General features: G+C 41.0%; 1 protein-coding gene across 7 annotated transcripts in view; it reads right to left on the bottom strand.

Annotated features, from left to right (window-relative positions):
* The window catches only part of nhsl1a (NHS-like 1a), an 80,350-nt gene that overhangs the window by 38,240 nt on the left and 18,226 nt on the right, over positions 1–23,884 (bottom strand). For 2 of the 7 annotated variants that reach the window (XM_072689661.1, XM_072689667.1), the window contains exon 1: positions 413–828. The exons of 2 other annotated variants lie outside the window; for them this stretch is intronic. In XM_072689661.1, the coding sequence (XP_072545762.1) occupies positions 413–716 (304 nt within the window). In that variant the 5' untranslated portion in view covers positions 717–828. Of the gene's footprint in view, positions 1–412; positions 829–13,156; positions 13,292–15,640; positions 15,866–21,771; positions 21,887–23,884 lie in introns of those variants that run through there. 3 more of the 7 variants (XM_072689664.1, XM_072689662.1, XM_072689666.1) reach the window with 3 other exon arrangements.

The raw sequence follows: 23,884 nt of genomic DNA, 5'->3' as shown, positions 1-23,884 counted from the left end.
TATTCAGCTGGCTTAACTAACAGCAAACTCACTTCAGCGTTTCATCTTAATAGCTCCTGCAGGCGACTGCCTCAAGAGCCGTCTTGCCTCAGCCTGCCTCGTGCTGAGAGCAGACCTCAAACTCTAGTAACCAGCTTGGGCACCAAATTATACGCCACAGTAATCATCACTCTCAAACAGCGCAAGCCATCCAAAAAGCCATCAAAAACTTCACAGCCTCAGGGTCTTTTCATACTGTTTCAACACCTGCTAATGCCATCAGGCACTAGAAATCACAGCCCCAGAAAGAAAGCAACCCGTCATCTCAGGCAAGCTCAAAGACTCTAGCTGAGCTTAGCTACGGCTTGTGATGACTGAACAAATGATCTTGTGATGGATGAGCTCAAGCTGGCCCCGAGACTGGAAGCTCTACCTCTCCACTCCTGGTGAACGGGCCTGAAGGTGCACCCGGGCCTTTTCTGTGGTGGCGGTGGTGGTGGTGGGATGATCTTAGGTGATGGAGGCCCATCCCAGCATTTAGGACGCCAAAGAGCATCCTGTTGCTGATGGATCTTGGAAGTCAGGAGCCTGCGACGGAGGCTGCCCTCAGTCTTGGGGTGAAGGTTGCTCAGCTTGCGCGTGTAGAGAGGAAGTAGCTCGTCCTCGTCTTCATAGTAGGTCCTGTTCCAGCATTTTCCTGCTGGTTCCATGGAGATACAATCCACATACGCAATCATCCTGGGCTTGACATGGAGTTCCTGAAGGGGTTCGTCTTTTAGAGTTGACTAAAACAAGCCCTCAGAGATCACATTCCAGCTCAAAACGCCTTGAAAAACCTAGCAACATTTCTTATAGGTCTTCTAATGTCTTTAAGTTGAAGAAAAACTTCATAAAAACTGCAAATGACTCCAAAATAAACTAACCTAGAGGTCAAGTAAGGTTAGTTAGATTTCACACGAATAAAGCAAGAAATGATGATCAATAGGGAAGTAATGAACTAACAGAATCAGAAGTAGTGGGGATTCCTTGACTGAGTGTCTGAGAGTCTGAGAAGGAGAGAATGCCTTACTCCACCAGCTTGCTCGCCTTGTGTGGCTAATCTGTAAAACCGGATTATCCCATCACATCCAAGCGCTGCTGAAGACAGGCTTTTGCACTGCAGATGGTCAGATGGTCAACTTGCAGTAGATGATTATTGCTACAGACACACACCTTCAGTAGTTACACTAACAGAAGACCATGCATTTGTTAACAATGTTCAGATGAATTCCTTGTTTCCAGACCCAGTTTAAAATATGGATAATATATGATGAAAATACTGTATACTGCGGTATAAAAAAAAACATGATAGTGTATCTCTAATTGAGGATGATATGTCAAAATGATCACGTGTCCGATATGTCAAATTTCAGTGGGAGATCACTGTAGTTTTGAGTTTAGCGACATGCAAAAAGGGAAAGCAAGCAAACCTGGATGAACCAGTCTACTAAACGAAAACACTACGATTGAAATATCATTCACTTAACTTTGTGCTCTCAGATATGAGTCTTTATCCTCTAAAGGTGTGTGATCTGAGTCTCCATAGCTGGAACAGTCTGTGCTGTGGTAGCAAGCTTGCTAGCTAACTTATCAAAACTTAGCTGGCTGTCCAATCATGCCCTTATTTTGCATTTTTGTTACTTTTTTGTTACCAAACCAAATGTTTTTATCGTCAGTTAGTCAACAGCAGCTGCATTAATAGCTGCTTACTAATACATGGTGTACCTATAGCCAAACTAGCTAAGCAAAGGCTAGTCTAGCGAGTGGGCTACAGAACCAACACTACAGGAAAAAAAATAATTTCAACTTTCTATCCTTTCAATATCTGTCGCTTGATCTGAGTCATTCTCTTGTAGCTAAATGTTCAGAAGTAGGGTTTCCGCCAGCCAGAATCGTGAGTGTACTGTGATGAACAAAATGCTATAATGCTAAGCTAATGCTAAAGAACTTCTCTCCTGATTGAGAGCAGTTTAACATTTGTAATAGTTAAACTGATTGTATGATGAGTATGATGAGATTGTATGCTCTCTGTAATAGCATATACCACAGTAATATGTTGATGTTATACAGAAACGGGATACCGCCCAACCCTAATATGGACCTTCTGCAGATCTTCTGCAGAGTTTATTTACTTAATTCAGTATAGTGCTGCCTAGGGCTGCACAATATATTGTTTCAGCATCATCTACCAGAGGCAGATTATATCTGCCCAATATTGTTTATTTTACTCCAATATTGGATCCACAGATTGCATTATTAATATCATGATGTTGGACCACTGACTTCTGGTGAAATCTGGTGCAAATCCCTGTATTTTTTCAAATTCATGCAGCCCTAGTAATTGTTAGTTGCTACAACTAAAATCGTCCATGCTTTCAATTCTTGCTTAAAAGGGCTAATATTTAATTGACATTACAGATGACATGGGTACCACTTTTTCTCCTCCAGTGCTAATATTGAAATCTGTCAGCCAATACGGGTTCAATGTTTCTTCTTTTATGAACTACTCAGCTTTAAAATGAGCAGTTCTTTATTCAGGCACTTAACTTAAAATGGGCATCTAAAAGTAGACTGACGTTCAAACTACTCAAACATAGCAGAAAAGAATGAGCATGTGCTCCACCTACTGGTTACTAATGATGGTGATTGATTAAATGATGTCCAGCATAGTGACTACACAGAGGGAGAGAGAGAGAAAGAAAGAGAGAGAGAGAGAGAGAGAGAGAGAGAGGAGGGGGACTGTATTTATATCCTGTAAATGGTTTTGCCATAAGCAATAAAAACTAAACAAAGCATCATGAATCCCCGGATGACGGCTTCAGAGTGCTGACCCCGATTTGCTATCCAGAGAGTACAGTTCAACAATACCAACACACCCAGACTCTTTTACATCCCTTTATCTGCATATGGCGGTCAGAGATAATGTAATCAGCCTTTTCATCGCACTCATATCTGATTAACCTCCATCTGGGGCCCGATCCAAAGCCTCAAGCTCGGCTCCATGGACGCCCGCCATGTGGGAACTGGACCAAAACTTGAGAGCTCCACCTAGCACCAGCGTTCAGCTGTTTTCTAACCCAAAAAACGGAGGCAGGGGAAATCCTAGCCTTGTTCCTGCTGCCAAAACTCTTTAAACCTCATAGGTTCGCTCTGATCCAGAGAGCAAACCGCGAAAAAAGCTATCGCATCCGGCTTGAACACCACCAAATCTGAGCTTGCTCACTAAATGCGCCTGGCAGTGGTCCGTGGGTAGGAGCTCCTCTCTCGCTCATTTCAAGGAGCGACAAGCACAGTTTGTGAAAGCCCAGCTTGTGATGTGGCTTCAATGAGAGATTTATCATGGAGCAGGGATCGTTAGCCCAGAGGAGGACAGCTCTTGGCAGGCGCCCGGTTCTCCTCCCAGCCTTAACCCAGTTCCCCCTCTCCATAAGCAAAAGCAATCATGCTTCTCTGTTCCAAGTAGACTAACAGTATAACACTCTGGATGTGGTGGGTTAGGTGCGGCCCTAAGAAAGCCATTGTTGTGTCCACTGGTTAGTGCACTGAACACCATCTGGAGCCACTTATATGACAGAGCATTTTGGCTTCCTAGGCCTCTACTGAGATATGAGTCTGTGGAGCTTAGAGATTGTTGAGTTTTCACAGATGCTGGACACATTACTTTGAATGGGAATGCAAAATTTAACTATCGCTACATCTGTTGTAAAAATGTCTATTCGCCTCCTACAGTTCTATCATAATAGTTTTCACAGTATGATATTTAGGTTTCAAGACTTGGACAGCCCCTTCTGATGATGTACACTATATGTCTAAATGTTTGTGGACACCCCTTCTAATGAATGCATTCAGCTTTTTTAAGCTGCACCCATTGCTGACACAGATGAGCAAATCCAGACAAACAACTTGTCTAATCCCTGTAGAAAAGTACTGTCGATTAAATAGGATTCTCTAGAGCAGATAAACATGAACCTATTGGCACCAGGAACTGTGCACTCTGGAATGATGGTGCTCCATCCAATACTTTTGGGATGAGTTGGGAATGAGGTAGAGTGGTGTTCATCCAACATCCTGACCTCACCAACACTCTCGTTGATGAACGCAATCAAATCCTCAAATCCTAGTAGAAAGCATTCCCAGAACAGTAGAGACAGCTACTCCAACAAGAGCACCCTTTTTTTAATGTACTTAATTTCAAAAGAAACAAGCAGGTGTCCCAATACTATTGTCGATATACTGTCTCTTAAGAAAAGGAATAATTTTCATTTATTTGTTTTCATTTGTTTTGATGGCCTCTATATCAGTGGATGTATGGTGTATTTGTGAAATGCATTATGGGTAATGTAGTGATGTAGAACATTGAATGACTAAATGAACACAAAAAAGATGGACAATCAATTATTTTAAAGCAACAAAATGCTGCTGAGGTATGAAATGCTACAGTACAGAATATTGTGTACTTTGTAAAATATGATAAAGTTACATAAATTGCTCATTTTTGGTATTTAAATACATAGCTAGCTAATTTTAGACTGGAATGCCATTTCAAATTTAATATTTTAATATTAAAGTTTAAATATTTAAGTTTTGTACTGATTTGAACAAACTAATTGTAGGTTACCATTTTTGTAAACACCTTAAATTGTCCTGTAGCTTATTGAAACGAGCAGCAATTCTCTTTGAATCAAATTCCACACAACATTTTGTTTTTGAAGGAGTTCTATTTTTTTGTCATGTTTTTGTTTATGTCATAATTTAAGACAAGAACAGAGCAAAGTAGATGTGCAGACTTGAATCTGTTGATATAGTGCAAACGCAGCAAAATGACAATAATAACTGTAGTCTTAGAAGAAGTGATGAAATGTGAAATAAGTTCTGAAGTATAAATCTAAGACAGAAAAGACTGAAGATGATGACAAAGCCCAACAAATGAAGTCCATCCAAGTATTGGAAAAATACCATCTTGTGCTTCTGGAACAAAGCCTGAAAACAAAAAACCCAAAAACATGCCAACACTAACATTGCCTTCACACTCAGCACCTCACAGAATCGCTTCCTGAAAAGCTTTTGAGTTTTCCTCCCATGGCCAGCTGTAGAAAACACACTTAGCTGGCCTCCCTGCTACATAACACAAACCAGTGACTCTGAATGGAGATTAGGAGCTCCCACAAGGTGTGAGGCTGCACCAGGAGCACAATGCCACTGGAGGCCCTGCTAGCCAGCCGTTGCTCACTGTAGTCTGAGCGCACTGGAGCGAGGCAGCCGCTCGGTCAGGATGGGGAGTGGACAACAATGGTTGTCATGAAGGCACAGGGGCCTTATTCCTACAGAGCCACCTGCTGGAGCAAACACAGAGATCAACTCAATTGTGATTCCATTGGGTTCATTTCAGCAGCTGGTCATTCGTGACTAGCTTTCTGTCCGAACCTCATCCTGTCACGTGAGAATTTGCATAATTCAAGTGAGATGCACAATAATGCTGGGATTGGTGGATACGTGATTTAATAAAATAGTGCCATTGGACAGAGTGCTGTTGACAGAGATTCTGAGGATATTTTAAATGGATGTTAGACGATGTATATGTTGTACTCTGGAAAAGCAGGGTGTGTAGGTGACCCTGGGGAACTGCACTAAAATACTATACCTGTATTTTAATTATTTCTAACACGGGTAAATCAACAAAACAGATACATACGGTGGCATTCAAACGTTTGGGCATCCCTTGGGCATCTACATTTCTTTTATGGTGAATAGTTAAGGTGAGTAGGAGGTAAACTGATTTCCAAAAGGTATAAAGCTGCCACATTTTTTTCAATATTTCAAGCAAGATTAGTGTGTTTTTTTTTTTTTTTTGCAAAACTTTTGCTTCTGGGCTGTTATTTTGTAAAATATATAAATAAAAAGTAATCTTGCTCAAAATATTATATATATGATGTCTTTAGGAAATCAAGTCACCTTTTACTCACTTAATTAATTACAGTAACAGATATTTTGATCAGGGCTCCCTTTTTTTCCTGTCACTGCACGTATTAGCATTTTATGCTTTACGTTCAAAAGTATTCAGACCTGTTTATTCACTGCTTCTCCTAAATCAAGGGTATTCAGAAAAATGTATCCTGCTTTTGTTGGAGTAACTGTCTCTACTGTCCAGGAAAGGTGTGAATTTGGTTGCATACCAGCGACAAGAGTGTAAATGAGGTCAGGGTGATGGATGATCATCAATCCACCTCATGCTCAACTCCCCAACTCATCCCCATAACTGGATGGAGCTCCATCATCACTCCAGAGAACACAGTTCCACTGTTCCACAGCTCAATGCTGACATTAGGCAAAAGGTTATTGTTTGTCTGCTTTAGAGAGTCCTGCTCTAGTGGCAATACTTCTCTACCGGACAAGCTGTGTCAGACTGTGCTTGTGTGCTTGTCGCTCCTTGAAATGAGCGAGAGAGGAGCTCCTACCCACGGACCACTGCCAGGCGCATTTAGTGAGCAAGCTCAGATTTGGTGGTGTTCAAGCCGGATGCGATAGCTTTTTTTGCGGTCCGCTCTCTGGATCAGAGCGAACCTATGTAAATCTAAAGTAACTTAATACATTCATTAGAATGCAGTAAGAGTGTCCACAAATATTTGGACATGTAGTGTATCAGCATTGGTAGATATGTACATGTAAAATACTGGGTATCACATTAACCTAAAAGTGTTCCAGAAGATGCATGAACTTCCCGGGTTCCTGCATTATCTCATAGTAAAGAAATGAGCATGGTGTCTACTCAATTAAGCAATTAGTCAATTAATCTTTAGACTGTGAGAATATTCCATTATGAATAGACCAATAGCAATGATCTAAACATGAAACACAAAATGTTAACATAAATGGACATTAACGTTGTTATTGTATTTCCAACACCAATATTCATCCATACTGATATGCCATCTCTAGTCTTTGTACCATTAGCTACATTCTTACATTATTATGTAAATGCTCAACATGCCTCAACATTTCTTTATTTATAGCCCTTACACAGAGGATCACATGCCAATGTTAGTGCCATATTGGAGGAAGGGTCATTGCTGTATAATAACCCTTATTATTGCATTGGAATTTCAGCTTCATGCTTAACAGTGCATTCTTTTGACTCCAATGATACAGACTGCCACAAAGATGCCAATCATTTCAGTAGTACTCTTGGCTAGATGACTGGATAAGTTATAAAAAAAGGGGACATTTCTGGCTCAGCAGACACTGATGCATATCTGTGGTGTGTAAAAGGGAAAATTTGACAGTAAGACAATGCGAGCATTGGGGCTCTAGGTTGAAGATAAGACTGTGGTATTCTTGTGAAATCTTTATGAGAGGAAAAGAAATAGCTGTCCTGACCACATTCAGCCCTGAATGTGGCAAATGATATTACAACAAAGGGTCGTGAAGTGAATTACATCAATACTAAGAAAGACGCTAAGCAAGAAGCACATTGTTCATCCAACATTTTCAAAATCCCAAGCCTCAGACCAACCCTAACCAAGTTCCAGCTCATCTCTCATCACATCTTTTGTGAATTAACAAAGCAAATAATATCACAAGCTCTCAATAATATCACAATACAATCAGCTTAATCACTCCCTTGAAGGTTTCCATTCTGGAACGATCCCTTGTTTTTATTTTGATTAACGAAGAATGGCCTTCCTTTGTTTTCTGACTGACCTCTGGGGATGTTGAAAGTCAAGCTCACTGCCTTGACCAGAGAATGACCACCAGGGTCATGGTCAGAATTCCAGTAATGCTAGGGAGGGTCAGCACACGCCTGGCAGCTGAGACATGTGTTTGTGTGTGTGGTCATGCACCACACACACATTAACTCTGTCTGACCCAACATATATGCTGTTGCAGTGGCTATACCAATAAATGAATGGCCATTACAGTCAGACATGAGGTCTATAGAGAGGACTTGGGTCAAGCTTAGCACCTGTCCAAGGTTAAAGCCAAGGTTCAGCCAAACATAATTACAATATGAAGAGTGAAAGCTAGTGGTAAATTTAGCACGGCTTGGGGTATTACCATTGCTATGTCAAGTCTTCACCAATGGCATTACCTTTTGCATTGTGATTGTACCCAGCACATTTGCCGCCATGTAGGGATGGGCAATACAATAATATGGTGTTGTTATTGTGTTATTGTGACAATATTGTTGTTTCCTGGGCATATCATGGTCAGTATGTTTCAGTTCTGCACCACTGGCCAACTGCATCATTTTATTATGCTTAAATCCTGAAAGCCTAACTGGACGTTGCGCTGCACAGGACACAAAACACTGTGTAGAAAACATTTTGTTCATAGTTTTCAAGAGTATTTTGTTTTTAAAATCTGGCACTACGTCTGTTCCCAATTTACTGCAATGTATATCGTGTAATGTATATCGTGTAATGTAATTCGGTATCATAATATTAGATTTTTGTCATATTGCCCTGTTTGAAAGGAAGGTGTGCATAAAACAATCACTTAGCTCACTGCAAAGAAAATGGTTCAGTGAGAAAATTCATTCACAGATATTCAAGTCTGATAACCCTGACTAAATCATGTTTATGTACTGCAGATGTGATATTATCGGATATTTCAAGTGTCAAATCATGACTATTACAGCTAGGCCTTCAGTACGGTACAGGTCATACATTTCAAAATTATATATATATTAAAAAAATAAAAATGCACAAAACACATTTACAATAGTAGTAATTGCTAAAAGTATTACTATAGCATGTTAGTGGTATGTTTTCTAGATCGGATACTGCTGTGTTATACTTCTGAAGACTGACTGAAACCTGGTTAGACTACAGCTGACATTCAGCAGCATATCTAAAACACCCTGAAATTGGTCCAACCCACTGGAAATCAGAACATGATCGACTGATTCCTCTTTTATTATGTTGGTGGTTGATCTGAGGCATGAGAACATCTGTTCTGCTCCTGAAGGCCTAACCAATGGAAAGTGTTTAGCTGCATCTACCCAAACAAGGACAATCTTGTTTGGACAATTTTGCATGTGTTATAACAATGTAATCTAATACTTTAACACAGTATTACACTGCAGACTTTAAATATCAGCATGGCTCTACTGAAAACAATGAAGTAAAAGTTATGAATGTTTTTTTTTTTATATTTCAATAAATCATTTGGCAAATATTGTTCAACCCTGTTAGCCACATAAACATAATGTGTTGCACTATTCCCTTAAGAGCTGTGACACAAACATGGTCGTCTAGTCTTGGTAATGGAAAATACCATGACAGACATTTAAGAGTGCCCCCGAATGGAATACAGATGTTGTGTCAATAACTAACACTCACTTGTGAAAGGATTGCTTCACAGCATACCACAATATTCGGCAATAGCAATACCACCCAATCTATTGCAACCTCAGTCCTATAGAATTGCTCATCCTTGTCAAAAAACAACAATATTTTTTGTAAAAGGACCGGGGGGTGTTGGGTGGATCACAAAATCAGTAAAACTTCCACTGGGCCTTTTCCAGTGAATTTGGTGAATGTGGGTTGGCTTTTCTAGGTCATGGAAGCTTCATTTATTAAGAAGTCTTAAACACAGAGACCAGCTTTCAGCTTTTTAAAGTGAATTACAAGAATTTTTTTTTTACTTCTGGCTGAAGAGCAGCTCCAAACAGTGGGGCAAGCTGATGAGCTATTTTCTATTCATTAAAGGACCCTTATCCTACACTGTTTCTTCCTCTTGAGGTCTTGAAGGTCTCCGATCTTCAGTTTGAAAGGGTGGAGCAAAAAGCTGTAGGCTGAAAGTGTGGGTGTAGGTAAGGATGTTTGTTTTTGTGGTGCAGCTTAGTTTCCATACATGGACTGCATGGATCAGAGTTTTTAAAACTATTGTTTTCCACAATATGGGCTCTTTAAAGACCCATTCGAACCTTAACCATCCCCCACTTTACTATGCTACAACTTCCAAAGGTGCCACTCAGGATAGGGCCAGAGGTTCACCATGCATATTTGTACCCAGTGACTGCCCTGCTGACAGCGCTACTCATCTTCTAAACGAGCGTTATGGAAATAGCCACCTGCACTGAAACATTTCCTTCACTGTGTTTTTTTTTTTTTATCCCTGGATGTCTGAGTGAAGTGAAGCTCAGAGCCAGGTTGTTTTCAGTGGGGGGAGTTTTTTCAGTGGGGTGAGGTGGAGTAGGAGGGGGGTGCTTTCTCTTATGATCACTTTGTTTTGGAGCTTCACTTTAAAGCCTGTCTCAACCTGTATGCCACGCTCAAGCACTGGCCCGTAACGTCCAATTGCACTGCAGCTGAATCTGGATCTACAGTCAAATACCATTTGGCAGTTCTGCAGATGTTTACATTGATTATATGGAAATTGCGGCTTGGGCATCTGTCAGAATCCTCTGCACATCTGATTAAAAGCAGCTTTTGTTGAAGGCTCAGGGATTTCAAAGCTAAATAAGGCGCAAAGCATAGCATTACAGAGGGAAATCACATGAAAATATTAAATGATCCACTGGGTGCAGTCTCTCCGTGGTTTAATATGGGACTTAACTGTAGTTATAGCACTGGTTGTTGGAAATGAAGCCTACTATAGCAAATCTTTTCTCAGGCTTGCATGTACATGGCAAGTAGAGTGTTCATTATCCGGTGCAGATTGGGGCAGTACAGTATAATAGAAGCAGAGCTGCCATAATTACTTGATTAAAGAAATATCTATTACAATTCTATAAAATAATGAATGAACTTAATGGATAGGCAATGATAATACACAGTAATAAACAGGGCAGTATATATATAAACAGTATATATGCATATTGTAGTATGTACTGTGTGTATACATGCATTGAGCACTGATTGGACAGGAAGATCTGTATACCTACTCATTCATCCATTTATCGTATCAGCCTGCATCTGTCAGCCTAGAACAGAAAGCTGAGGCTGCAGTGGGCACATAATTAAGGCTGTTCTGAGAGCAAAGGAAGGCCCCACTCAGTATTTGTATAGTCTTTCTAATGAATTGTGTTTATGCATATTGATTATGTGCACACCATTCATCTTTTTCTTTGAAAGACTGTGCATGAGATGGGCTTTAAATGGAAAAACACAGAGTTTCAGTGGCTGAGAATGTGTCCCACTCAATGGCACTTGTCAGTGTGTGACTGGCTTTGGAGTCGTCACCAGCAAAGGACCCATTCACACACTCATGACCTTCAGGTCACTAGTCGATGATAGGGGTGACTAATCTCTAAAAATGCAGGTCAGAGAGCTGGAGAGATCACTGCTCCCCAGCATGAAGGGATACACAGGAATACACACAAAAAGATCACAACATCATAGGGGGAGGGGACAGGGGTGTGTGTATGTGTGTGTGTGTGTGTGTGTATGTGACAGAGAGAGAAAGAGACAGAGGACAAACAAATGCCAGAAAGCCACCTGACCAGCCATGCAAAACCTCACCACATGCATAATATGAATATAAACTCAAACCACAGCCATACACCTGGTCCTCGAGACCCTCTGTCCTGCACATTTTAGTGCTTTTCCTGCTTTAACACACCTCCTCTACCTCAGGAATGGGCTGTTAAAAAGCTGATTAGTTGGATTAGGTGTGTTGGGAGCAGGGGAAACACTAAAAAAGACCGCATCGTTGCAGTGTGCCAAAAATAACACCACTAACTGTGGTGCTGGGCACTATTAATAAAGTTCAGTATCATGTTATCAGGGTATTTCATCATATTTAAGTCTGTGTTAATAATATTAAATGAACCAAGGCTTCCTGAGTGCTAAAGGAATGCCTCACAAACCTGAAATAGCTGTTGAACAGACATTTTTGTTCCTTCTTTTAAGAGAATTTAACACAGTACTGTACAGGCAAGTCTGTTCATCTTTGCAATGCTGACGGGCAGTTATTTCTAGTTTTATGAGAACAGGCAAATATATTAGAAATATGTAAGAAACTGTACATTATATAATAATATATTAGTATAATATATTAGAAGGACAAATTATATATAAAATAAAATCTGCCAATAAATAGTTTGTAGTGTTTGGCTCAAAAATGCAGATGTGGTTTCTCGGCCTCTCCTGGCTACTCTGCTTGTGGGGAAAGCAAGCTGATTAGCTTACTTTGTTCAAAGGCAGGACTTTATCGGTAGACAGACACATGTTGAGCGTTACAAAAACTTCAGTTTCCTAATTTAAAACGTCTCTGGTTTAAAGCACCACTATGCATATTTCTCTGCATCTAAACTGTGGTCAAGGACAGCTGTACACATGCATTTCTGGACAAGCTGAAAGATACAGAACTGGCATCTAAAGTGAAAGAAGCATGTGGACTAAGGTAGTAGAGTAGCATTACAGGATTTTACACAAATATGGCGAGTTACATGGCGAGTTCTTGTAAAATGTCTTGTGCAGCAAAGTTACATAGTGCAGTAGCAGCGTTCCGGCCCAGAGCGGCAATGATAAAGACGCCATTCTCCCTATTGCAAGTCAGTGGAGCATCAACATACTATTGAAGCTCCTATCTTCTTGTGGTAAAATGACTACATACTTTTGGTTTAATGTACTTTTAAAATAATAATGCATATGACACATTACAGTTACATTGTACTGACATCTGTCAATACAGTTCAAACTAAACTGTTTACTGTTGTCGTGTGTTGCCATTAGAGGTATACTGTTATTAACTTCCCTTGGCTGCAGCACTTTGAAACTGAACTTGTAGCCCACCGGTTTGCAAGACAAATGGCAACAACTCCAGTGCAGTCTTGGAGAAATCTCAGCACAGAGTACACAAAGGAGAGCCATATAATTCCCCTTCAAACAGCTGGAGGCTCTGGTTGTCCCGGCAGAAAGCTCTGGCATGGTTGCCTGAACTTTCCTGACAGATTCCCCCCTTAGCTCCACTTCCTTGTAAGAAAACAAAGGAAGCAGAGGAGAACGGAGCACTCTGAAGCAGACCACGGCTGCTCAGATACAGCTACGGCTCCAATCTGCTCCTCTTTTGTCTTCAGGATGTCCACACCACCACCACGTCCACCACCACCTTCACCCCCACGGCTCCTGCAACAAGTTCAACTGTTTGTATCTGCCTATCGTTCTCTTTCCCAAAGAATGAGTCTGACTCTTACCTCTCAGACAGAACATGGTCTCCTCTCCAGGCCGGCAGCTGTGTGTGTGTGTGTGTGTCTGTGAGTTTTAAAGTGTGTCAGAGTTTTCGGAGGGAGAGTGCTGTCCTCATACAGCCTGCTGCAGCTCCCCCCCTCTCCTCCTCCCCATCCCAGCGTGCACTCACACAGGTTCATAGATATCGTCTCTCGCCCCCTCCCTCACTCGCTTTCTCTCCCCCCTTTCACACACAGACACACACACAGACACACTGTTGCTCACTCCCGAAGTGGCTGCCTGCCAACTCATGTGCTATGGGAAAGTGCTACTCAGTCTCCGTGTACACACCACTGCGGCTGCACGCTGTCGACTCCTCCAGAGCAACAAAGGGGCGAGAGATACTGGGAAAGAGAGCAAGAAAGAAAAAGAGAGAGAGACCCACTCACACACACACACACACACACAGAAATGTGGCCACAGCTCCCTTTACTCTCTCCTAGATTCGAATCCCGGCTGCAGCTCGACTGATTGTTCTCTACTTGGCTGTCAGCAGTCGCAGGGCTTTGGACACAAAAAAAGCTACAAAAATAGCCAAATCCCTGCACTCAATGGGTTGCTATCAAAACAAGGACTCACCCCGAGGCCATTGTCCTGAGCTGCCACCAGCCACCGCTGCTTAGTCCTGCCACTGAAAAACATTCAGCTTCATCAGGTGCACACTTTTATTTACACTGAACAATTCAGACAGGTTCTGAAAGGACTTTAACTTCGGACACAAAGCTGGGATTCACTGTTCTGTAAACTCCTGCTCTTCAGAGTCAATGCACACATAAGGCAACCACATTTATCCACAACAGACAAGCTAACCTACACAGCATGCAGAGGATTTGTTTTAATCCAGTAGTTTATTATTCCGAATTAAACATACTCACAAAGTCGGCAAATACAGCTATTTTGGGGATAGAAAAGGATGAATACGTCCTTACATGTCATCTGGTTTTATATTTGTGTTTTTTATAAGGATAAGATGATGATAAGTCCAAAAAAACAAACATAAAAAGTGTTCTTGGGTACTATTCTGTACTGCAACACTCCTCATGTACCTCTCTGTTATGAATGATTAAAAATAATGTTTTTGACCAAAACCTTCATCTGGAAACTATTGTAAAACAATAAATGATTTTGGAATATTTCCAAATTGGAATATTTGATAAAATAAATAATACAAAAAAATTATATATATACCTTTAGGACTAGCATGCATCAATATGAAAGTTTATAAAACGTTGGCACATTTTTCAAGCTTGTATCTGCTCACACAACACATCACTCTTTTTTGTGTTTGGAGAGGTGTTGGTGGGTAGGTAGGTAGGTAAGTAGGTGGGTGTATGGATGTATTTAATCCAGCCATTGTATACTGTCACAGAAAAGTAGCATGTGTTAAATCCATCCCTGGACCGAACTGCTACTAAGCAAAACGCATGTGCTGGTGCATTATACACATTTTTAAAACCTGCAGAGCTGACTCAGTCTTATCTGACCTTTAGTCGACACTAATGAGAAAATCACACTTACGTTTGTGGCTCCTGCTATTTGAGGTCAGTGTGTTGGTATGAACTAAATACAAAAAGGTACTTGTTGCTAAATACACAGGTCAGAAGCATATATGGTCAATAGGCAGTTTACTGTGCCCTATGGGTGTGAGCAATATGTTAATAAATGACTGTATTGTGAGGATCTTCAGTACTTCTAGACACTGACCAACTGCATGTATAAGGATATATGCCGGCCATTTATAGAAAAGCCATAAACAACAGCAGCAACTCATTTATGGTATTATCTCCCAGGAAATGGTTTATGGTATTATCTTGTTTAGTTATTAATAATAAGAATAGTTATTAATAATAAGTTCAGCACATGGAAGTGACATACCATGATGCAGTTGATATTGGCAAGACTGGAGAGCAGCACATCACCACCAGACTCTGCTAGTTATGGAAATACGAGTTGCTATACAAACCTGGCCTCAAGACATAGCTTTTCCCATGCCATTGTCTGTGAAAATGGAGCTCAAACTTGGCATGCGACGAAGTGAAAGAAAATCTAGCTAAGTGGCTTCTACCATCTCTTCTCTCCATCGTCTGCTCCCTCAAAAACAAACTGGACTACTTTAGCTGACTGCCAAACTGAACGAAACGCATTAGAAGGGAAAGCACCAATAGGCAAGAAAGTCAAACCCAGGCTAAAAGCTAAAAGCTAACCACTAGGGGTTTAACTGAACACAAATGTCACAAGAAATGGACAACAGTAGTGTAATCGGAAGTCTTTTCCGATAGCTAACATAGCTTTTACATAGCTAACAACATGTGTGACCATTGTGTGCTTCAGGCTAGGTTTGCTACAGGACTGGATTGAACATGTTCTTCTACATATGCAGTCAAACAGCCCAATACCCATCAATACAGATATGCCAATTCTATCACCCACCCTTACTATGTTCTGCTCACCTCCACAATGAAAAGGGGCGTAAACCCACTCGTCAAAATCCTCTTCTGGGACCAGCTGCTGTCTATGTCTGGGGAAGCGCTGTTTGGTCTGCTGGGACAGCGATGACACACTCAGGAAACTGAGGGCTCGAGGGATGACAGGGGTCTTTGCTTTTGGCCTGCGGAACCTTAACGAACCCCACTCTCTTCTCATCGTCTGAGCCAAGAGTCGACAAACACTATAAACACTCTACACTCAAACTGACTCCAACTGGACCAGAGAAAGAGCAGGAACTCAACTTCAGAGATGTCCATAACTCAGCAGTCCAAAAGCGTATAGCTATTGTTACCACTATAGTCCACTGTTGTAATGCTCTTCTTCAGGGAATGCCATATCTCCTCCTATCTGACATCAAAACAAGCTATTTCCACCATGCTCTACATGCTCCCACTAGAAGAACATCCTTCAGCTGTGAGGTGTCCATCTTTGGTACATTCTGTCGCTGAGAGGTCATAAATACAAATCCCACAATCACCTCTGTGTGATTGGTCTTCAGACACTGCTGCCTTCCCTCCAAATGTGCCTTCACTGCCTCTGGCTCCTAACAGGTGTCCATCTCACAATGGAGATCCTGAAACTTTGAAGTGCAACGTCCCTCCCTCACACACAACAAGCAGCCAATCTGCTTGCATATATGACCTCAAAGCTTCTAAACAGGAAGCGCAAGTTCAAAGCACGAGAACAAATGGAGGAAGAAGGCCGAGCAAAACAATACGAAGTGGCCATCAACATCTTCCAGTGCAACAACCGTCTCACAACTTTCCATTACATCTCTCTCTCTCTGTCACTCTCTCTCTCTAATCTTCAAAAGGTTGCACCTTACCAAGGCCCAGGCACGCTCTATAAATAGATTAAGCGCTTTAGCGTGAATTAAAGATGACTGGGACAAAGCCCCACAAGCTTGCACTGAGAGTGTTTCACGCTTTGTCACATTCAATTAGACTCACTTAGCCTTCTATTAAACTGCTGAAATTTGATTAATTAAAAAAAGCACCCAAAAGTTCTACAGGTTGATTTTCCATGCAGATTAAGTCCATGGTTAAAATAAGTGGCACTACCGGGCTGAGCAATATATCATAAATATGAATACATTCTAAACTATTTTACACAAGAAAACCATGACAATTTAATTCCAAAAACAATGTGCGTGGGTCGTCTGTGTGGAATTGGTTTGGCTTCTGGAGAAATGACACTCCACAGAGTACAGTCTTCTGCAAAGTTTGCAGCAGAAACAATTACAGGAGCATCATGATGACTATTTCACCATAGTCATCATGCGTCACACTGGTGTTGAGGGTCGCAAGTTTGCGTCCCAAGCCATGCCACTTTGCCATCAGCACCCAGAGTCTGTCTATGCTCTCTCTGGGTGGGTAGATGACACCCTCTCCCCTCATTACTGTTAAGCGATGTTGGCCGGCACAGGTGTCTGTTAGCTGCCACATCTGCGACAGTTCATAAAAAAGACTGGTGTCTGGCTTTGCATGTATCATAACACAGATTACATGTGGTAAGTCCTTTCCCTCCTACCATTGGGAGCATTAATTAGCAGCAGGGTTAATTAGCAGCAGGGTTAATTAGCAGTATCAAATTAAAAGAAATGTGAGAAATAAAATAAATAAAATATAATATAATATATATATAATATATATATAAAATAAATATAATAGATTCATAGTTAGATATTTACTATTTAATTATACAGCATGCTGTGTTTTTAGTATTAATACTGACAATCATATTGTATCGTATATAGCCATTGTTCTTAAGCATATCAAGAAAAACAATTATTAAATTAAGAATTACATTTTCACATTTGTAATTTGTCATTCGGTCAAGATGGGTGTGATAACCAAATTTAGCATTTTTAGTTTTTAAACTGGAGCTATGAAGCTAATGTAAATGAAAATGTACGGAAAACACAAGTGAAACACTGACAAAAAACAACTAGACAGACGTCAACAGTCAGACGTTCATTGCTATCTTGACAGTGAATTGTCAACACAGGCGCATGCACACCTATCAAACACAATAATAACAATCCGTCAAAGTCAGACCGCACCTGGCACCTAAAGATGAGGCAAGCTGATTGGTTTATTGCACGTTCAAAACACACCCATGATTAATTAAGAGACTTAGTACATGCCACGTCCATCCGTTGTGGGGAGTGCAAGACATGATAGTTAGGCTAGCACTTTAGCATGAAATGTTGTGGCATTTGATAGAACTGGCATGTAGTGCTCTTCAACAATTGCATTAGTGCTTTTGGAAGTTGGAAAAAAGGGGTTGAGTCACAACACATTAAATATACTATTTGTCCAAATGTTTGTGGACACCCTTTCTAATGAATGCTTTCTATTTTAAGTTGCAGCCATTGTCTAGTCTCTGTAGATAAATATTGCCAATGAAACTCTTTGGAGCAGATGACATGAGCCTATTAGTGCCATACTAATGCCAGGTGTGGACAAGAGGGGAATTAAGTCCCCTGCATTGAGCTGTGGAGCAGTGGAACTGTGTAAGATGGAATGACAGTGCTCCATCCAATAGAGTCGCCGTCCTGACCTCACTAACACTGAATGTGACTGAATCCCCACAGCAACGCTCCAAAGTCTAGCCCACTCTGGACAGTAGAGACAGTTACTCCAGCAAAAGGAGGATAAACTCTTTTTTAATACCCTTGATTTCGGAAGAAACAATGAATAGGCAGGCGTCCCAATAATTTCGTCCATATAGTGTAAAGACCAACAGGAGGTACTAACTGATAATACTGATCAGAAAAGCATGCTGCAATGTAATTTATCACAATAATAAAAAACAAACAGATTTAAACCTGAAAGAAACACACAGTAGAAGTGTGTTCACCCAAGGTCTGATGTTTTAACGTACATGGCGACATGACCTTAACCAGGAAACACAAAAAAATACAATGTCTTGATTCAGACTGAAATAGCACCTAATGGCCAGCAGTGGCTCTGTAGTATACTAAGGCCTCCTGATTCTGATTGTGTATGTAGCTAAAAAAAACCCATATAACTGATTCATGCCAAGCAACACAATCACACAGTGTGACCATGTCAGGTTAGATAGTGTAACACACATACACAGGTCAAAGGAAGAGATTTGTATCTCCATTAAATGCTATGAAACACATGCTCCCCCCCTCCCCTAAATCACTTATATAAAAGCCAAATGCTTGATATGTCACGGGTGTGTGAGCCAGTTGGCATGATACCTCTACCCCATTAAAATGCCCTTTCCCTGAGTTTCTACAACTCCACAGCAGGCCAAATGTGTCACAAGCGTCTTTTTAGATTAGGCTACTAAAGCCAACAGCAGTTGGCTGACCTCAGACTTGCTCTACATATACTGCTTATCGCTAGGCTATGTATCCAGTTGTATGCAAATATTTGGACACTGTGTTTGTATGTCAGAATTTGGATGCTTTGTCTGGCTAAGGGGTTCTTTACATTTGTGCACTGTTAAAAGTAGAAGATCCTAGAGGAACATTTGGAGGTTCTTCAGTTTAATATTGTGGAGGAACCTCTTAAGGTTGCTCTGAGGAACCTTCAAGAAAATGATTTTAGAACTAAAAGGTTCCTCAAAGCACCTTAAGAGGTTCCTCTACAATATTAAACTGAAGAACCTCTAGCCATCTGACATGGTTCTAAACAGAATCCTCGCTTTTACTAAAGAACTATTTTTTTGAAGGGTAGAAAATAAACAAATCATGTACTTTGACCATGCAATTTTAAATGACTGTATATATTGTATGTATATATTTGGTTATGGTGTGTGTATATATAGTAGATCACATGAGTTTTCTAAGTGATTCTATAGAGAAGTAAATATTTATTAGGATTTTTTATTTATAATTATTTTGCTGTAATATTTCACATGTTGCCTCATATGTCATGACAAGGGTTCAAACGTTTGCACAACGTTTCTCAATCAAAGTATCCCTTTTAAATCCCACAGATCTCCCAAATTAAGCGTTAACTACACCAAGCTAAGCTTTCTGCAAGGAAGCTCCGAAAGCCACACATAATTCTGCTCTGCACTGTGGAGCTTGGAGACATTACATTTCATCCACAAGATGGCAGCACAGCGCCAAACATCCAAACCCCTTAAACTGGGAAAAAAAAACAACAAACTGCATGAATTGCAGTTTACAGTCTAAAGTTTTCTCAGTATTATCATCTCAGTGGTTTGGTTTCCTTATAGCTGAAGTTGCTAAAGGATCTTACAAGATAATCAAGCATCTTATGAAAGACACGCTTAGCTGTCTTCCTGTTTATGTGTGCTTTCAGTGCCAGTGTATGTTCTCTCTGGGCTATTTTGTGTTGCTTGTTTCCTTTAGGGATAAGAAGGGGAAACCCCTCGAATTTCCTGCAGTGCTCAGAGATAGGGAGAGCTTCTTTCAGAGGAAATTAAGCAGGCAGGATTTTAACCTTATCCTACTCATGCCTGTCACCAAATCCCAAAGAAAGAAAACTTGCATGCGTTCAGTTTGAGTACAATAGGCAACTTGTTTATAATCATGGCAAATGTAACCTTTGCCCAAAGGACAGACAGTTCAGCCTTGTAACAGATGTAAACTTGTGCCTGATTTTAATCCAGAGGAACACTTTTACACAGCCTGTTTTGCTCCTAAAATGTGCCTATTGTTGCACAACCCTGCCGAAAACAGCCCCACTCCAAGGAAATGGATACACAGTTGGAAATACAATATTCAAGGCATGGCTGTGGCTTTTGGTAACACGCCAGGTCAGACCCACCCAATAAGCCACTAAATTCAGAGGACGAAACCCCTTTCCTCCTCCTCACTTACACACATTCCGACCAATTAATGTGGGCGGGACCGTCTCATTACAGCAGTCTCCCCAAAGCTCCTCACAGCTTCTCAAAACACACAGTTCATTCGCCATTCCAAACCATTCCGGAGCTGGGTGACCCCCGCATCAGATGTTTTCAATTAGAATTAAAAAAGGGAAGACAAGGAACAGGGCCGGCCGATAACATGGCGAGAGAAGCACATTTTTTTGCTGAAAAAGTCCAGTCGTGTGGCCTCCGCTGGCTAACAAGGCCCTGAAACCTGAGTTCTGAATGTTGCTGAAGCGTGAACAATGACCTTAGCTGACCTTTCGGCCTGACTATGCCCTATTCACCTGGGCTGTCAACTCCATTCTCTTCCACTGCGGATGTGCCTCTTTAATTACGTTTCAGGTTTAAAGGTTTTTGGTTGCTGCTCCAACATACTCAAAGGCTGAGAACTGCTTTCAAACAAAGGTGCCGAGTTTCAGCTTGAGTATGAGTCAGAAAAATGTAGCGTGTCTGATGACTTGCTAAAAACACGCTGCCAAATTTCTGGCTTAATGGTTAAGCAGTGGAGATTAGTGTCCTTGGGGTATCATTGAAAATGACCTGTGCTTTAATGATATATTTTAGGGTGTGTTTATACTTGTCAGTGTTGGTGCAATTGCTCTGTTGGTACGGTTCATTAGAGTAATTGTCAACAGTGCCTTTCGAAGTCTGGTGTGCACCAAACAAGCCTGAACAGGCGGGACTCGGGCCATTTCTAAGGGAATTTTGGTGTGGTTCGTCAACCCAGCCAGCTCAAAACACCAATGCCATGCCATCCGCATCTGCCCGCTGCACAGGGTGTGGGTCTCTGTGCAGATCTGGCCACGGTTCTGTTCTTTAACTTCTTGTATCTTGCGAAACTGCCTTCATTAGTGGATGCTGCTACAGTAATGTAAGAAAGTACAGGTTTAACGTACGTTGTTCTGTGAACAAAGTTTAAGGGTCCAGCGATTAGGTTGTAAAAAAATTTCTTGCGCTAATTATTGAGTGGATTGCACAAAACTTAGAGGCATACCTCTGTTTATAGCCGTCATACGTGTAGAGCTGGGTGATATGGTAAAAATGATTTTTTTTGCGCTATACGATATTTAGCGCAATATTTTATCATGTAGACAAAATGCACCAACAGCATGAACATTTTTAAAACTGCTATTCAAATACTCTTCTGTACTGAGTACTATGATTTTACTCAATATATGTTAGACTCATTCCAACAACAGCAGGCTATACATACATTTCAGTAGTTGACTCATATACAGGAAAGAAGTCAGTGAATCACTCATTCCTTCCTCTCCTTCCTGGAGGACTTCCTGAAGTAACTGTGCTTAGCAGAAGAGTGTCTACAGGAAGATCTGTCCTCCTTCAGGTTCAGCTTCAGTCCCCTCAGCATCCGCAACTGGGAACAATATTTCAGACAGTAGACAGGGAATTAAAGCGGATAGAGGAGGTGGAGTTGGAACAATACCACCATTAGTGAAGGTACACTCAAATATATGGGCACAAATATTGGGACACCTGCTCATACATCGTTCAAGGGTATTCTTTGTTGGATTTCGTGTCTCTACTGTCCAGGGAAGGATTTCTACTAGGTTTTGGGGCATTGCTGTGAGTATTTGATTGTGTTTAATACAGAACACAGAAGTGTTAGTGAGGTTAGGATGTTGGATGATCACCACCCTACCTCATCTTCAACACCCCAACTAATCCCAAAAGTATTGGATGGCGCACCATCCATCATTCCAGAGAACACAGTTCCACTGCTCTACAGCTCAATGCTGGGGTGCTTTATACCCTTCTAGCCCGTGGCTGGCATTATAGGTTTATTATAGGCCTGGCAAGAATAGATTCATGTTTATCTGCTCCAATGAGTCCTATTCTATTGGCAATACTTCTCTACAAAGTCTACACAAATGCATTTGTGTCAGAACTGAGTGCAACTTGACATAGCTGAATGCATTTATGAGAAGGGCTATCCATAACAAACATTTGGACATATACTATATTTCATAAAGAGGGAAGCTTTGCGCTGGACTTGAAAAGGAGTACAAAAGGAGTATAGTCAGAGTGCTAGAGTATTCCCGAAGACCTCAGTGAGCACCAGAAGATCCTCAGTGAGCAGGCATGAGTTTAAGAACTTGAACTGCGGATGAAATGCAACAGAAAGCCAGAGCAACTGTTGGAGAACAAGAGTGATGTGAGCAGATTTTTTGATAAAAGCTACAACATGAGCAGCGGAATTATGAATATACTGAAGGTGTTACATACTTTTATTGAAATTCCAATAAAGAGAGAAATACTGAAATTTAGATGAAATGTAAAAAATGAATTAATAAAAGTTTCAGCATCATTCTCAGTAAATGATGCAGACGAGCGCTAATTCTTTTAGCCAGTGCTTTCACATGAGCTTCAGGTGATGGAATGTGGGTGGAATTGGAGGATGGAATGACAGCAGCAGTTTTAAGACCAGTTGGAACAAAACTAGCCATTAATATTAATATCTCGTATTGTTCCAACTGGCCTTGGTATTTGCCATTGCTCTCGTTAATGTCTCCTACTTTTTTATTTTTCCAGATATGTCAGATCTAGCAATTTCTGCTGGTATCAGCGCAATAGTCGTACTGCAGAAGAACAGAAATAAAAACAACCCACATGTACTTTACTAGTGTGGAAATGGCACAAGATGAAACCAATTCCACTTCAAACTGTGTAAGATGTTGATAAACGGCCTGAGATGTTGAAGATCGTTCAGTTTGGTAGAACATTGCCATTTGACTGACATCTAAAACAACCAACCACAGACCTGTAATGTTTCTTGTGCTTAACAACAACAAACTATTGGTAAATAAAGCAGATCAGTTTTTTTTACTTGCTACTTTAACCCTATTAGCAAACAAAAAGCTGTTGGCTGACATGCAGAACACTGAAACTTTTGAAATTTGAAAGTCTAGTTGACTAATTAAAACGAAGAGTCGGAAATCCCGGATGCTTGTGATCTACCAGGAGACTCCAATGCAGCGTCATCTTTCTTCAGCCAATCAGCAGCCGCCACCTGTGTTAAATAACCTCTAATTACACGCTTTTTTGCTGCTTTCAGACGTGACGTCACATCTATCCCACCTTCCTCGCAACCGCCATCAATTTGGTCCTGATGGCTATCCGAGGGTAGGCTCAACCCCCTGCCTCACAATTCGGAAGGGTCTGCGAGAGTCCCGATGGTGCAAGACCTGGGCTGACGACAGGGCCTACGCCGTAGACCATCAACAGTTGTAACATGCTAACACTGTATTTTTACAGCATGTTTTTAACAACTTTTGTTTTGTTGTTATCTTATTGCAGAGATCTGTATT

The sequence above is a fragment of the Salminus brasiliensis genome, chromosome 10 (genome assembly GCF_030463535.1).
Source record: "Salminus brasiliensis chromosome 10, fSalBra1.hap2, whole genome shotgun sequence".
Classification (NCBI taxonomy): Eukaryota; Metazoa; Chordata; class Actinopteri; order Characiformes; family Bryconidae; genus Salminus; species Salminus brasiliensis.
The sequence above is the reverse complement of the archived record's forward strand: the minus strand, read 5'-3'. Positions and strand labels throughout refer to the sequence as shown.